Genomic DNA, 16,363 nt, shown 5'->3' with positions numbered 1-16,363 from the left:
TCTAAAGCGAGAATAAACGGAAGGAGGGCTTTTGTTGTGGTTATCCTCCTGGTGGTTAAAAGGAAGGTGCTGGAATCACTATGGGACGAATCTGATGTTATTTCAGTCAGAAAAGACATCTGTTGTGCAGTAAGTCACATCTGCATTAATGTCTCTGGTGCAGATGCTTCCCAGTATGGTGATTTATTTGTCCCGTATGGTGGCTGTTTGGGTCGGAGCAGTTCTGTATGATGTTGCTGGCACAGTTGACAGGGAGCTGTGGGAGCGCTGGCCTCCAAGAAACACTTTCTGTTCATTTTGGGAGCTGTTGTATTTGGCTCAGTTAAGAAGAAATGCTGTGTTGGAACAACTCGGAAGAAGCGAAACTGCAGCTTTAAGAAAAGGTTACAGTGAATTAATCTGCCCTAAGATTCTTCTGTTTTGCAATCTTTAGCTCTAAAAACCCATCCAGAGGTAGACCTTGCTGACAGAACACTGACATCCTAAGTCCTGCAAGCAGGCTGCAGTGTTATAAATTATATTCTACAGTCTAACCCTGCTTATTGAAACAAATAAGTGGATTGCAGGATTTCGCTTAAAAACCTTTTCATGAAAGAAAGATTTGTTCCCTTTAGTCCCACACAAAGGCGCACCCTCTTAATACTTACAGTGCCTTGCGAAAGTATTCAGCCCCCTTGAACTTTGCGCCCAATTTTTCAGTTTTTTATTTGTTAAAAAAGTTTGAAATATCCAATAAATTTCGTTCCACTTCATGATTGTGTCCCACTTGTTGTTGATTCTTCACAAAAAATTACAGTTTTATATCTTTATGTTTGAAGCCTGAAATGTGGCAAAAGGTCGCAAAGTTCAAGGGGGCCGAATACTTTCGCAAGGCACTGTATATATGAATGTGATGTACTGTATAGACAGGCTACTCCTGCTCTTTCCTGTTTATTATTTTTGGACATTGTGGATGAAATCAACATAACTTTCTTAAAAGGAACAGCAGCCAAAGAACAGCAACAGTTAGTTACATAGCTCTATTTATTTAAAGTAGTATTCAATGGCAGATGGTGATGAATCAGTTGTATGATAAAATAAAGCACCATTTTGCACAAAAACATGATGAAAGCAGACGGAAAACAGACATCATCTGCTCCTTTTCTCAGTTATCTGTCACAGTCTGTCATGATTTAGTAAAGCTCAACTATCTTCAGTTAAGATTTAAAAAAGGATGCTGGGAGCCAAACAACAGATGTCTAGTCAGCTCCATAGGTGGCCACATGAGACCCTTAGAACCCAAATGAAAAACAAATCTCACAATAACATCGACTGGAAAACAGTGGAGATCAGAGAGAGCGTAACAGTCCCCATCAGGGATGTTTGGGGATGCAATATGGAGCTGCTGAAGGTGTGGCCCCACAGGTCAAGCCACTGCTTTCCTCTGTACTCCTCTGAGACGGGCCCCATGTCTCTTACAACAGGAAGAGACTGAAGGTCAGATCACAGACCTACTGTCTTCCTGCCTGTGTGACAGATGCCTGTCTATCTTACTTTACTATCACTGTCTAAAATGTGTATACACACCTCAACGTTTATGAAAAAGAGAATGTGGGGCAAGGAGATGGATTAAAATATGTGTAACTGTGTGACTCGATGATGATGAAACAACATAGAAATAGAGACAGATGACAGTTCAGCAATTGTACATTCAAATAGGAACATATGTGACTGAAAACCAGCAGGGTTTGGTGGCACACAGTTAGACAAGCAGCCAGATCTACAGCCCTGGAGTCACTCCTCAGTCCATTATCTTGCCCCATAAAGCCCTCAGCAGTACAACTTCATAGGCAGTTCACTGACATGAAAGGCACACGTGGCCTCCTGGATAAGATAAACTGCAGAAAATAAATATACATTAAACCGAAACCTCTTTTAGCTTCTTTGGCCAAACAATTCAAACATCTATTTTAGCAGATAAGGTTGCACAGACAGACCCCCCCACCCTGGAGACACACACTCGTCCCTTTGTGCTCTGATAAAGGAGACCGGTGGATGCATGTAATCAGCATATTATTGATAGCCTTAATGAGAAAGGCTCTGAGTCACTGAAGCCATTAGCCAGGATAAAAGAGTCTTAATTGTTTTGTGTGTGCATGGGGGTGCATGTGTGTGTGTGTGTGTGCTTTATAGTGTGCACATGTCTCGGCTAAGACCAGGCTAATCAAATCCATTTCCTTCATTAGCAACTTTTCCCCCTCTCTTAATTAAGAGGGTTAATTATGGGTCTGGACAGAGGTTGTGTACATGTTTGGGTGCATTTCCCAGACCAGTCCCAGATGTAATATTGCAGTCTGTATCAGAGGCGTGTAACGACACAATGAGTATTCAAGGTTTAAATTAAACAGTCTTTGATATTTATTTAAATTCAAAGGAGCGAATATTTTAAGTCAGATTGTATCTTTAGTAAATGATAGAGATGTCTTCCTTGAATATTAAAGGCCCAGAGTAATAACACAGGCCCATCTCTTTTTAATGGTCCCCTGTGGGTGTCTGTGCTAAAAACAAGCACATAAATCCACTCTCCAGTTGAAAATAACTGCTGTTTTCTTGTCTTAAGGAGGAATCCATATTTTGTGGTTTCTTGTCAAGAGCATCAAACAACAGGTTTAGTGTTAATACCAACTTCTGTCATCACCGCCGGTGTGTAGTGCGAGTGGACGTTTGCAGCATACCAATGGTGTAGAACAATATTCCCCAGCACATCTACAGCAATAATATTGCTATGGCTGGCAGACATGAGAGGACTCTCCCTGACTGTCACTGGACACACACCATTACTTTTGATGGTCCATAGGTTGTGTGCATGTGTGTGTGTGGACAAGAGAAGGAACGCATGTGTGTGTGCACACGTACATTCAGGGTCACACATCCTCTCAAGGAAAATGGCTGATTCAGGGCTCTGCTATTTTGTCAACTTGGGTCTGTGCCACCATAACCGTTAGACATCTGCGGGTGGGAGACCATCTCAGCCATGATGATGATCTTCTGCAGCTATGACAAGACATTAACATCTTTTACAGTCTGCTGGCTTCTCTTATAGCTCCAGGCAAGTTTTGCATAAAAAAGACAAAATGCCTGCATCTTTGTTTTGCTTTTATTACCTGCTATTTTAATGTTTTGGTTCAGTCTCACCACTGTTAGCAATTTTGCAGCTGTTTCCATTGAAAAAAGTCTGATAATCTTGCTGTACACTACCTGCCCATTACTAAACAGCTAAAGTTAACAATTATCTGGTAAACATAGAGCATTTAGCAAGTGAAAAGCCACTTATTTCCCTCAGGAATTGCTGGAGTACAACCAGAGCTAAATGGAGTGTGAATATTGGGCTTTGATTTGTCAGATGGTCATAAAAATGACTACCAATGAATGGCAATTTGCTCTGTCTGCTGGATGTATAAATAGGATGTTTGCCCTATTAACTATGTAATGTGACAATAAATCGATGTTGGCCAAAAATCAATTCATGCTACTTTAAACCGTCTAAAATGTTGATTAGTGTATGAGGCAGGAGGAGGAGAGAAGTCCTCACAATGCAAGAGGAAGCCATTTGGGCAGCACCTAGTGGCCTATCACTTCTTGTTCTCTCATTTTCTATCTGAAAATCACAAGATGCTACCCACACATCCTCAGTGTTTCTTTTTAGGGAGATGCTTCTAGCTATGTGTTTTTCATTGTGCATACTTGTTGTTGCCATCCATTCTGTGGTGTATCATTAGCCATGGCTTTTTATTAGCCTCTGGTGTGTAGGAGATGGGAGGGGGTCAACAGCGCTCTAGCAGTAAACTAGCACAACCACCGTCAGCCCTGCACATGGGAACAAACACCCCATTAAACCAAGGCCTTCACATATTACTGTAATAAAAACCCCTGCTTTTGCCTTTATGGGCTTTTTAATTATGTCTATTTGTCTTCCCGGGCTTGTGAGCAACAGTTCATGATGAGCCCCATTTCATGAATACTCTGCCACTGGCAGAAAGCTGGAAGGGTTGAATTAAAAGAAAACGCTGAAAATGGCCTGAAGCTAAAATATGACCATTGTTACTGGAATGGTACTTTGTTTTACTTTGCATTGCAGAGCCACTGGCGCTGCTTTTCTTTAAGGGCTTTCTTTGTTTGATATGTGGATTAGTATAAGGATGGAAAAAGCTCATGCTGCTCAAGTGAATTACATGGCAGCTCGGTAATAATGGCGTGTATTATCTCCCAGACATCAGGGCAATGGCTGGACTCGTTAAAACTGAACTATAGAAATTATCTATGAATGAATTCAGCTAACGGCCTGCACTTTGGGTCAGTTTATGCCTTGCACAGTACAATGTTTAGCCAGCCCACCTGGGGCCCCTTTATAGTGCGTTTTTTTTTTCGGACACACCCCTGCACATTTAACAAGTCATCCTCAGTAAGGTATTTTTGCATTATTTAAAAAAAGTATAAACCCCAGCTGGTTTTCAGGCATGCTGATTGATAGAGCAATATACACAGTGCCTCATTGTGTGCACCCTATATTTTATAGCCAGGATATTTTCTACAAGGCTGGACACGACAGCTTAAACCCTTTAAACACCTGCAGAGATCTGCTGTATGTTACTCTAGAACCAATACTCAGTGGTTGAGAAGCACGTCTGCTGAGCTTGTACTCATTTCTTGAGTTGGTCGCCCTCGCTTTTTAACTATGGAGAAAAGAAATGCTCTGCTCAAAAAGACACATGTCACAAATTTTTTATTTTTTTTTTTAAATCATCTTAAATTAAGTACACGCTGTGTATCCAACGCGTTTGCTCCGTCTGCTGCAAATGGTACACATAAAAACTAGCAACACCACAGCCAGCGCGGCAACCACTCCACACAGCAGGGCCGTCGAGGGATAGGAAGCTGAGGAGAGCAGAAGACAGTTCTGCTGGTTAAACGATTTGGTAATTAAGAGATTGCAACAGAAAGGTGTGAAACAAACCAGTGGCATCTTACTCGCTTGTATCTGGAGCAGAGAGACTGGCTCCTGAGGAAGCTCAGAAAGCTCTGCTTGCAGGACGCTCCCCTCCAGCAGGATGGGGCCCAGAGCAGCCATTCCCTCCCACTGCTGAGCTGGAGGAAGACCTTCAGGTGCAATAAGAGGGAAGTTGAAGAAGAAATCTTCTTGGTACATTTGCCCAGCTTAGTCAACCGTTCAAGACAACTGATTGGTTGGACAATTACAGGAATAAACTCAAAACCAATCCTATGAAGGTGCATAAACAGCATGTGTGCCAAATGAAATAAAAGCAAACGAGCTTGTCTAAACATGGATAGAACCTCTGCTTGTCTATTAGTCTGTGGCTGAGATTTCACTCTGGGCTGCTAGAAACCATTTGGGTTCACCTCAACACAGCTGGTGAGGTTTTCCAGATTAGGACCATTCAGATAGTGTCAAACCTGTGAGACATGACCTAACAATTACAAAGTGTTAATGATATAAAATAGCTGTGTGACCGCAGTACAAAATTAATACTGCTAAATGTATAAGGGAGATTTATAAAAATAATTTTAAAAAAAAAGTCCCCCAGGTTAGCATCAAATGCTCAGCAAAATGTAACGGTGCTTCTGTAAACTGTACCTGCATCTGTTGCAAGGCTTCGTTTCCTCCTCTCCTCACTGCAGCTGGTGTCACAGCAACCACACACCTTGTTGTCGCCACCTGATGCTACCCATCTGCCCAGAGCCAAAAATGGATTCTGTTAGTATAAAGGCTGAGTAACACACACAAACATTTGAAGAATGAGCCATGTTTGCACCAACCTGTTGATTTCAGTCAAGTAAGAACACGCTTTGTGTTGCGGGCTAATGGGAGTGGAGATTGTTGTTGCTTTCAGATGACATGTAATGTAGAGCTGCGAGGAAGTGAGTGGAAGAGTGGTGACAAATTAGAAAACCCAACATGAAGCGTCTTAGTGCTGGTCCACCAGAACAGCTTCAGTGATTCTCCAGGTCTCTGGACCCTACTGGAGAGGATGAAGACTGCTTCCTATTACTCCAAGGCTAATTTATAAGATCTGCTGCTGAAAATCAAGACACGTTTTGTATTGTACAATAGCTGAGCATAAAACCATCTAAATAAAGGCAATTAAAATATACTGACCATTTGTATAGAGTTGAATTTAAAATGATTAGAGATGTCACACCAATGTTAGATGTATCAAAGCGTTTGAGCTTACACATTAATGGCACAGACCCACTCTTCAGTGTATTATAATAAATTTAACCTGAGAAAACATTCATTTCCTCTACTGGAAAGCATTAGAATTAAGCACATAGCTTTTGAGGACATTATAGCCATCAAACAACATGGTCCCATGTATACATTATGCACCACCTTATGCACTTAAGACACCAACTGCATATCAGAAGAAAATGATCACTGAAAAAGAGGACTCACTGCATCTTTAGATTTACACAAATTATGATAGTATATGCAATGCAATTCATTCATACTTCCTCTGTTAACATAATTCAAATGAATTAACCCCTAAAGAAAATTATGTTGGTTTTACACATTATCACTGTGTGGGACCGATGTACACATTACAATCAAGTAAATCCAACAAATCTTTTTTTTTTCCAGTGTAACACTTTGCCTCTCTGCAGTGACAGGATTGTTGGCAGAGAAAGTAGAGGAAAGTGTAGAGAAGAAACATTACCTGAAAAGTCAAATGTGCCAACTACAATAGGTGATCAGTCTTTAAAGTAAACATCGCTAGCTGTACTTACTGAATTCCTGGGATCTCTGTGGAACCTGAATGCTTTGAGCTGGAAATAAAGTTTATCCTCCTGGGTCCTCTCCATGAAGTAAGACTTGGCTCCTGTCAGCTTAGCATCAGTTAAACACCTTATATAGCACAAAACAGGCACACAACCCATATTCATTAGCACAGGATAAACCTCATTCAGGTCAATAAATGCAACTAATAGTTTGCCATGAAACTGTATTTTACAAACAAATACAGCCATTTGAATGTTGATATTTTGTGGCTTTTTCCAGCCCATTCAAATCCACTGTGCAGCCTTTCCACAGGATCTCACCCATGGTTATTGATGAAGGGGTATCTGGGTTGAGAATCGGGGTTGGGGTTCACCGTGGCCACACAGCTGTCCACATAGACCCTCAGTGGAACATGGTGTCCCTGGAGGACCGAGGCCTCAATGTGTATCATATCACTCAGGGAGTAAACATTGGAATGCCTCTGTGAGTGCCAGTCCTCTAATCAAATACAGAAGAAAATCAGGATCAGAATCAGCTTTACTGGCTAGGTGTGCTGGACATGAGGAATTTGATGCTCGCACAGTGGCTCTCAGCGTGCATGTAAACAAGAAAGAACATTTAAAAAATAAAAAAAGGGGCAAACAAAAAGGAATGTGCATTAGGGAAATAAAAACGCATACATAGATTCAGCTTTTCAGATATATACAAGGGTATATTTACAAGGCATAAAAGTAATGCTGGGGCCATCAATCTGATTAGATGGAATTTAAAATGATTCCCATGAAGGAGAGTGGGTCAGTGCAACAGCAATAAATCACAAGTTATGTCCTCAGGTCCTGTTAGAAAATAATTTGGTGCAGTCACTATCTGCAGCTTGAGATGAATTAGAAAACATAATCAGCTGTGTATTGATTACTGCATTGTGCAAGTGACCCTGTTGGGTCAGCTGCAGCCTACAAGGCATGTAATTTCAGCTAATCACCATGCATCTAAAGTTTCCCTCCTGTTTATCAAGTCACTGTTTAGCCCTAAAGCCCTAAGTGATTGCAGTTACGCCAGAGAAATTATCCAAACCACCAGCAGCAAATCAAAGTCCCCAACAAAGTCAGTTTTAAGTTTGTCTCTTTTTTTTTCCCTTTTAAAATGGTGTCCCCACCTGTCATGAGATGCAGGGAGAAGTGCAGCTGCTGTTCTGATAGCATGTTCGAGGTAAACAGCTTCCAGGTAGGCCTCATGGCATGGCTGCTCACGTATTGCCGTCTGTGAGGACATCACAAAAAAGACGAGCGCATCAAGAAAAAAATAAAATAAAAATCTCTCACTCACAAGGAAAGACAGGAGTAGAGAGGGAACAGGTAGAGGAAAACAACAAGAATAGGGTTTCTGCAGGGTTCAAGACTTTAGTGTCACAGTGCAGTTTATAGGTATGACCATTGAACAAGTTTTAATGAGAAAATCTGTTCGCATATAAACATTAAAATTAAATATTTTTATATAGCCTTGAGGGCCTCTGTTAAGGAAGCTGAATTAAAACTTGGGGATACCATGAATTTGTGCTAACTGCATTACTAGACAAATAATGAGGCTTTTACCTTTGATAGTGACATTCAATTAGCACCTCAGCAGGGTTGGTCTTTAAAATGAAGGTGTTGCCAATGGGTGTTGGCAAGTACATCAGAGAAAAGGTGTAGATGAGAGCTTCTTCAGTCATCTAGAGAGAGCATGAAATGGTTAGAGCAACTTCAAAGACAAGATGGACTAGGGGAATCATGAACCCACATACTGTCCTTGCACTGCCACAGCTCTCCAACTTCGTCTGGAAATGCAGGATGTGGTCAGTGGTGTTTAGTGCAGCGCACCCTCCTAAGGTCAGATCACCTGGTTGGATCAACTGACCATTTCCTGAGAACAAAGAGAAAAAGGCACAGCTTCAATCAAGACCATTACCTGAAGCCATTTCTTTTCTCGGTCCAGTCAATGACACTCGCAGCAAGTGGACTTTCAGCCACCGGCTAAACAAAAGGGCTCCTAATGCATTGCTGTAAAGTCAGCACTTGTGCACCTAGAGCGCTCCTCCTTAGAGTGCAGAAATAAGAGGAAACATAATATTGATCCCTGAGTCCACACTTTGTGCCATTTGCAGTAATCAGCACTGAGTGTCCCCTCTACACTGCTCCATTCAATTTTCCAATTCGGGCTTCTAACCCGACCCTTTGTTTTTCAGACAGAGCAAAAAGGCATGTTACTGTAAATGGACATCTGGCAGTGCCAACCCATAGTCGATCAATTAAAACTATTTACCAGCTGCCATTACCTAGAAAGTTCTGTTTGACCTTGATGGTGACCTCTCCTTCACCGCAGTGCGCTGCCACACTGTCAGCGGCCACCGGCACCCGCTGTTCAAACTTCACCAGCACCTACAGTATCATTAAAAACCGACTTACATTCAACTTGTATATTGTGCATGGATGAAAAAAAGCTGCTGAAGATAAAATATTTTTAAAGTACCTTTGATTCCTGTTTGACACGCGAGTCCAGATCCAGACCTTGGATCTTGGACCTTGGAACTGGCAACTTTAACAACTCAGCGTGGACAGCTTCCTCTGACTCATGCTGCTCTGAGGTCAGCTTTCTGGCCTCCAAGCTCATCAGACTTTGAATAGTTTGCATCTGCTGGAGCGCTTTCTGATTGTTGGCAGTAGGGCTCCTGAGCTGGTTGCTCCTGAGCTGGACACTGACAGGAGAACGGACCAGATCCTGTTGCTTGGTCCGGTTTGACTGATCACCTGCTGTCTGTGGCGATCCCAGCAGCTGGAAGCTTGTTGTCATTTGTTCATGTGGGATTTGGTTCAGAACCTCATTGCTGCCAAGATTAAACCAGGTCTGTGTGGCAGCACAGAGATTTCCACATAAGAAGAGAAGCACAACACCTAACAAAGCCATTGCTCTGAACCCCGTTACAACCTTTTTTTTTTTTTTTTTTTTTTTTTTTTTTTTTGTCCCCCACAAAGACCTGAGTTTCTGGTGTTATCAGAGCACTGCTGCTTTTGACTGAAACAGAAGTATGGAAACTGGGTGGTTACACCCACTCCTAATGACTTGATTGGATTCCAGCCCGGGTGACTCCATCTGTACAGCTCTTTTGTCCCATTCCTCCATTTCACAAACAGAACTGCAGATTATATGATGGCTGTTTATCTGTGCACTCCAAAGGTCAAATTCACAACCTGTTTAGTCAGCTTTATGCCAAAGACTCACCAAAAAAGAAACTATTTTAATTTAAAAACGATTTCAAACATGTAAAAAATGTAAAAAGCAAAGACATTATCCATGCTGTTCTAAAAGTAATACAGCTGTCTGCCAAATCTGCACTTGTCATGATGGTAATGAACAAAGATTTTTATAAAGAGAAACAAACCTGACCCCAGCAGTAAGAGGCTTTCACTGCCCTCATGAGGCTAATCAATCAACATTCTCAGGGAGTTTGAATGCCACGCTTTCCGTACGGCACTGTCTTGAATGTCAAGGCGATGTGGTCAACAGTCTGCAGAGCCGCTCATAAAACTGAGATTTATGATCATCCTCTGGGAGACTTCACAAATGTCAGTGTATGTGTATGTGTAACCTGTAAAAAGAAGCAATGGGTGTGTCCTGAACTTGCAGCCATGTTAGTCACACAGTTGGGTATAAGAGCCCGAATGCTTTTTTTTTTTTATTCCACCCATGAAAAGACCTACCTGTGTGAATTTGTCAGGCACTGTTTTCAGTGGCCACATTAATACATATTTGGTGCTTGTGAGTGTTTACAGCAGCACAATGTGGGATTGACTCAAAGCGATCTACAGTATGACCCTATGTTCACGGTCATGAAGGAGCATGTGATTTGGGGTTGCTCTGGGGGACCCTAAGGAGTGAACAGCACTCCCTTTTCACTTCCTTTTCAACCTCTTAGACAAGCTCCCTCGCGAGGGTCTGGGAGCACTATGCAACAAGTCAGGCCTCTCCTGTCAGGGTCACAGGCTGATCCAGAGCTGATCCAGAGTTCTGGCACTTCAGAGAGGAAACATCATACTCCCTGTCTTCATAATTTATTTGCTGGTCTAAATCCCAACACCCCCATTTGCTCCCACGCCCACCTTCACTGATTTAATTTAGTTTTATTTTATTACTCCCTCCTCCATTACTTATTTAAAATATATATACTAAACTGCATAGCGTTGTATACACCCACACTGCACACCCTCATACACATAAACTGAATGTAAAACCCCTACTGTAAGTCACTGCTGTAATTGTCCTGTATCTATTGTCATGTCTTCAGTGTTCTGACCTCAGTCTTGTAAATGTATTGTTTTGTGTTAAACAAAAATACAAGTGTAACAGTATGGCCCACGGATGTGTTTTTAAATGTTTTTGGTCAAATACGGAACTGTGTGGTACACAGGCTTTGGATACACAGACAATATTTGACTGCAGAATCAACTGAGTGTTGGTTTAAAACTTCTCACTGGTTTCTGGTAAAACATTCTTAAAATAAAGTTGAATAAAAATAATACTTTGTAAAACTTAAGTGTTCTACGTACTTTAACTTGGAAAATATTGTAATAATTAAAACACAAAAATAAACATTTCTTTCCATTTCCAGCCATACTTGTGCAATTTTTTCTGGTACGTACAGTTGGATGAAAACCATAATAAGATTAAATAGAAAGAAGCTCCTCTTCTGGAGGCTAAATGAGTTTAAATTACTTCCCCTTGATACAGACACACTAATCTAGACTGACCTACAGGAATACATTATAGGTCTTCCTCTCTGTCAGGATGTCCCCGCAGACTCCCCAACAGAGAGGCTGCTTTTGTCAGGAACTGGCTTTTATCTTCTGCTGATCAGCAGCAAAACAAAGAGAGTGGGTGTGTGTGTGTGTGTGTGTGTGTTTGTGTGTGTGTGTGTTCAAGGAGCTGGAACAAAATCGGTCCATCCCTGCCAGTCAGGCCCCCTCTGCTGCTGATTTCTAACTTGGTTAGTGGCCTCTAATTTGGCCCCTGGAGGGCCCTAATGTTCCCCCCACGAGGGTCTCTGAAAGGGGCCTGGCAGCTTCTACCTCTACATTCACTGCCGACACTCTCATCAGCTTCTGTTTGCAATAATCCAAGGATAAGAGGGCACAGGTAAATATGCAGATCCACACATCATCTCACACACACACGTCAGGCAGAAAACTGTCAACCAGGATGGCACACAGACAACACAGATGCTCAGTGGTAGCAACAAACACGCACACATATATCCCTCGTTCAATTCTGCTGACAGCACAAAGTCACGGAAACAGCTTGGTTTGGCCCACACCGCACTGCACCATACGGGTTACGGTTATGGAGGCTCATTAAAAACATGTAGTGGGAGATGGATTAGTTAAAGCCTGCTGCTGTGGTGGGCGAGCGGCGCTCATGATCAGCGGATTTCTGTGCGTTTTGTCAGCGTTTGTGAGGCAGTGAATAGATTTGCGTGGGAGTCTGAAATATTTCTGAGGGAATTTTTTTTGCCTTCCAACATGTACTGGCGAGTTTTTTAAGATTTTGGCACCAGTTATGGTGCCTGTGTAAAAACATTTGATTGGTTTGGCAATTTTTAAAAGGGAGCAAATATGCGGCTCCGTCAGAAGGGTTGAAGATGAGTTTGGCAAAAAGACAGAGCCAGGAGAATAAGTGTGAGAGTGAGAAGAGAAAGTGAGAAGGCCTTAAAAGGGAAAGAAGTCACAGTGTGCGGGGGAAGGGAAGAGAAAGTGAAAACAAAGGAGGGAAAGAAGAAAAATATGGTTGGGGTCAGTGAACCTCAGGGTGAGGGATAACAGACAGCAGCCCGGCTGCTGCTCGGCCATCCCGGTGGGAGCAGCATGGAATAACAGCACGCTAGGCTCTGATTCACGGCCCATCAGTGGCCATTGCCAAAACGCCTCCACACAAGGACACACACTATGCTTTTGCACACACACACTTGGGAACATGCATTAACACACATAAACACACAAGCCTGCATACAAAGAAAACACACACGCAGAGAGCTAATGGACTGTTATTAAAGACATGCATCACACCACGGCACCTACCGACCACACACAGAGCCACACACACACACACACACACACACATCTGCACATTGCTCACACACACACACACACACACCAACCAATGGGATAATGATCTCCCTGCACTGCAATAACAGCTAATGTATCATTTAGCAAAAAAGCCACAGTGACACGGAGAGGCGACAGCGACGCACTCCCACTCCAGAGCCACAAAAGAAACTCTTCCTCACTGACCTCATTTTTATCACAACATCAGTGACATTTCTCATGAAGGGATTGTTGTGGCTCTCAATAGTCTGTGCACAGGCTTTGTTGCAGTATAAAGGTCTTCAGCACTGGTTGATTGACAGGTGTCATTGCCCTGTGCAGAGGAACAATGCAGCAACAGCAGAAGCAGGTGCTGACCTTTAGCCTCCACCCTACAGGAAAGGCTTCTGTCTAGGGAGCTACTTTTCATTTTTTAGGTTATCTGATCTGATTTGGGTGCAATCTGGTGGGCTATTTGTCAGCTCTGTAACTTGCTAACTGCTTATTTGCTCTGTTTGCTGCCTTTGCAGTCCACTGTAACTGCTGTGAATCAGCAGCAGTTTTGTGAAGGACCAAGCTACTCCTTTTTAGAACCACCTTTTCAAGCCTAGTCAGATTTTTGGTTGAGTACCTTTTTAAAATCCCCAGCCTGAGATCAATGTCTCTGTGCATTTCCTGGAAAACCAATCAATATCTGAGTCTTTTCATAACCTTATTTTTCCACAATCTGAGTGTGGTTTCCCACTTAAAACTATGTTGTCACCTCAAAACACATACTATAGAACAACATACATGAATAATATATGGCCTGGAGGTTCCTCACTTTTAAACACAGAAGATGACAGGAAACAAATGATCTCAGCACATTAACAAAACATACGGCAGATTCTTTTAACCAGTGTGCTTTACAACACCACATGACCCTGGGTGGCCCCACTGGGAATCAGACAGTGTTAGCGCCATGCTCCACTTGTGACCTCATTGACATTGTTTTATTCTGATCTTTATATCCTCCCAGAGCATTTAAATGGTTGCTGTGACTCAGGCTGCCACTTTAGAAAAGGACTTAGATGGGGTGGATGTGCAAATGAACGGAACATGAAAATTTGTCTTCCTTACATGGGCATATAATACTGTATGTGCGTGCAATCGTAGAACTCTTACAGCCCCCTCTTCTCTCTCTGTCTCCTGAATCTTTCTCAGTTATGCTGCAATTCAAGCCTTTTGTTTAATAAACAATTTGTCAGTGATGTATCGAACGCAAGCTCTAATTTGATTGTCTGTGAAATGTGTATGGAGGTGGCTGCCTGCTCTCTCTCCCTCTCTGCCTCTCTGTCTGCAGAACCATCAGTGATATTCTTCCCTTTCTCTCCCCTGCAGGTGTGTGTTTCAGCTGTGTGTGCTCACGTGCATTTGTGTGTTTACTGTGCATGGATGAGGATGGAAGAGCAATCCTTAAGGGTTTGCAATTACATCCAAATGGCATAATCGGACATGATGGATGGCTGTTGCCTTTCCACAGTGTCTAGACCTCTGCTCCACTAGTGCAACAAGGTTATAGGAGAATGTAGAAACGATGAAAGATTTAATAGTTTTGTTCTGCTTTGCTCCCTTTTCATCCTTTGAAATCTCCCTCTAGTGACCCCAGCAACATTTAAACATTTTCATCTCTTCTCTTTTTTAATTTTGCCGGTTTACTGGAGCTCAGGACAGGTTTAGGAATGTCTTGTTTTACATTGTTTTGTGGAATTTGTTTTTCCTCTGGACATGTAGTGCAAGGAAAATCTGTGTTTCCAACATAAAAATTTTTACCAGACTATTTTGGTGATTAAGAGGCTGATGGCTGAAAAGAGACATTTTCAGGATAAAATGATCCGTTGCACATCTTACTACTGTAAATTTTTCATTTAGTTTGCATCAATAGGTGGCACTGTGGGAACAAAAGTTCACTGCACCGTCACATGCATGAGGCTGAAGCAGCAGCTTAGAGAACAAACCATGAATACACTCAAGTAAGTACAGGGTGGTAGTAAAAAAGAGCTTAGTAAAGAAAGAGCTTAGCTCTCTCTTACCCCTTCTCTTCAGCACAGAGCCACAGGAGCCAGAATGACACGTTTTATCCCAACCACAACAGCCTTGCAAATGAAGATGCCAAAAGGATCAGTCTAGGATCTGAGGTAAGATGTTAAATGGACAGAATAATTGGGAGATTTCACTCTGGCAATTTCTCTCAAGGTTCTTGTAATTAGCCAGGACAGTTACATCATTTTGCTGGCCAGGTGCTTTAATAGAAATGAGAGTAGTTACAATGTAAGGCTGTGATTACAGGACACATGGAAAACATAAATCTGTGAGAGAGTAGAGGCTACAAATGGCCGTCAGTTCTGGTGACTAAATAGTTGCCTGTACAGTAGATTCACACACACAACTGGTCTGTGCTGCCATTAAACTGAGTGGTAAATGAAAAAGAAGGTGGCTTTGTCAGTTTTACCCTGTAATTACCAAGATGGCCCAGGTGTGCCACAAAAAGTGAAAAGCTGCAGCACGAAAAGCAGCTGGTAAATGTGAAATGAAACACTGTCAGACAGAAAGCAGGCATCTTAAATAAAGAGGCAGCGATGAATGAGGTCAGTCAGGAGCTGTCGCCACTTGCATTGTCACCAGCGAAGAAGACAGAAAGGAGAGATGTTTTGGAAAAGCAGCAAACACACTCCTGTGCTTCCTTGCTTCCTGTCAAATGAATGTTTGATTATTCTTGTTCATCTTAACACTGTGACATCACTGAGCTGGTGGAGGCGGCCAGCGTTCCCATGAGAGCCTCATTACCCACAATCCCAGAGGTTGACGAAGATGTTGTCATCACCTGAAACACTACCATTTCTCTCCCTCTCCCTTTTCTCCCTGTGTTTCTGCTTCACTGATCAGGCAGGCGAAGCTGTCGCTCGAGAGCATCACACAGATGTTCTGTAAGAGAAAAAACACAAACAACTCAAAAATAGACATGATGCCTTGTTGAAATACACATTTCATGTACTGGGTGAGGTTGCTGTCATTGTCAGTGCTAATGTATGAAACAGAGAAGACAGGAAAAGGAAAGAGATGGAGGTGTATCCCATCTGATCAGCAGGCTCCCTGTGCAGCTGAGCCCACTTGAAATGAGCTCTGACCCAGTCTCTGAACCTGGTACCTACCTGCAGGCAGGCCATGTTTATCACTGTTCTTTTATCAGACCTGTATTTGTCCAGACATGACTGTCATCTGCTTGATTCACCAGCCACTGAGATGGAAAAGAGGTGTGCTCATCACCTAATGTGGTTTCATCTCTGCTGCTGTGGCACATTGTAGTGAACATGTTGCATCCATGGGCCAACATTTCACACATTTACACTTCTCTCCTGTGCTGTATGACCAGCTCTACCCTGACATTGCTTGTTTTTATTTTACAGATTCCTTGGCATCCAGTCTAGAAGCCCCC

General features: G+C 42.4%; 1 protein-coding gene across 1 annotated transcript; it reads right to left on the bottom strand.

Moving 5' to 3' along the window:
- Positions 1-4,770: 4,770 nt before the first annotated feature.
- Positions 4,771-9,777, bottom strand: LOC109955600 (zona pellucida sperm-binding protein 3-like). Its single transcript, XM_020591903.1, has 11 exons — positions 9,284-9,777; positions 9,090-9,192; positions 8,559-8,677; positions 8,368-8,486; positions 7,932-8,035; positions 7,096-7,273; positions 6,784-6,901; positions 5,815-5,906; positions 5,633-5,727; positions 5,008-5,136; positions 4,771-4,914 (listed from the first exon to the last, which is right to left on the bottom strand). The coding sequence occupies exons 1-11, from the start codon at positions 9,716-9,718 to the stop codon at positions 4,790-4,792; spliced, it is 1,617 nt and encodes a 538-aa protein (XP_020447559.1). The 5' UTR covers positions 9,719-9,777; the 3' UTR covers positions 4,771-4,789.
- Positions 9,778-16,363: the final 6,586 nt, after the last annotated feature.

Source organism: Monopterus albus, unplaced genomic scaffold (assembly GCF_001952655.1).
Source record: "Monopterus albus unplaced genomic scaffold, M_albus_1.0 scaffold16.1, whole genome shotgun sequence".
Lineage (NCBI taxonomy): Eukaryota > Metazoa > Chordata > Actinopteri > Synbranchiformes > Synbranchidae > Monopterus > Monopterus albus.
This window is presented reverse-complemented; position numbering and strand designations above follow the sequence as displayed.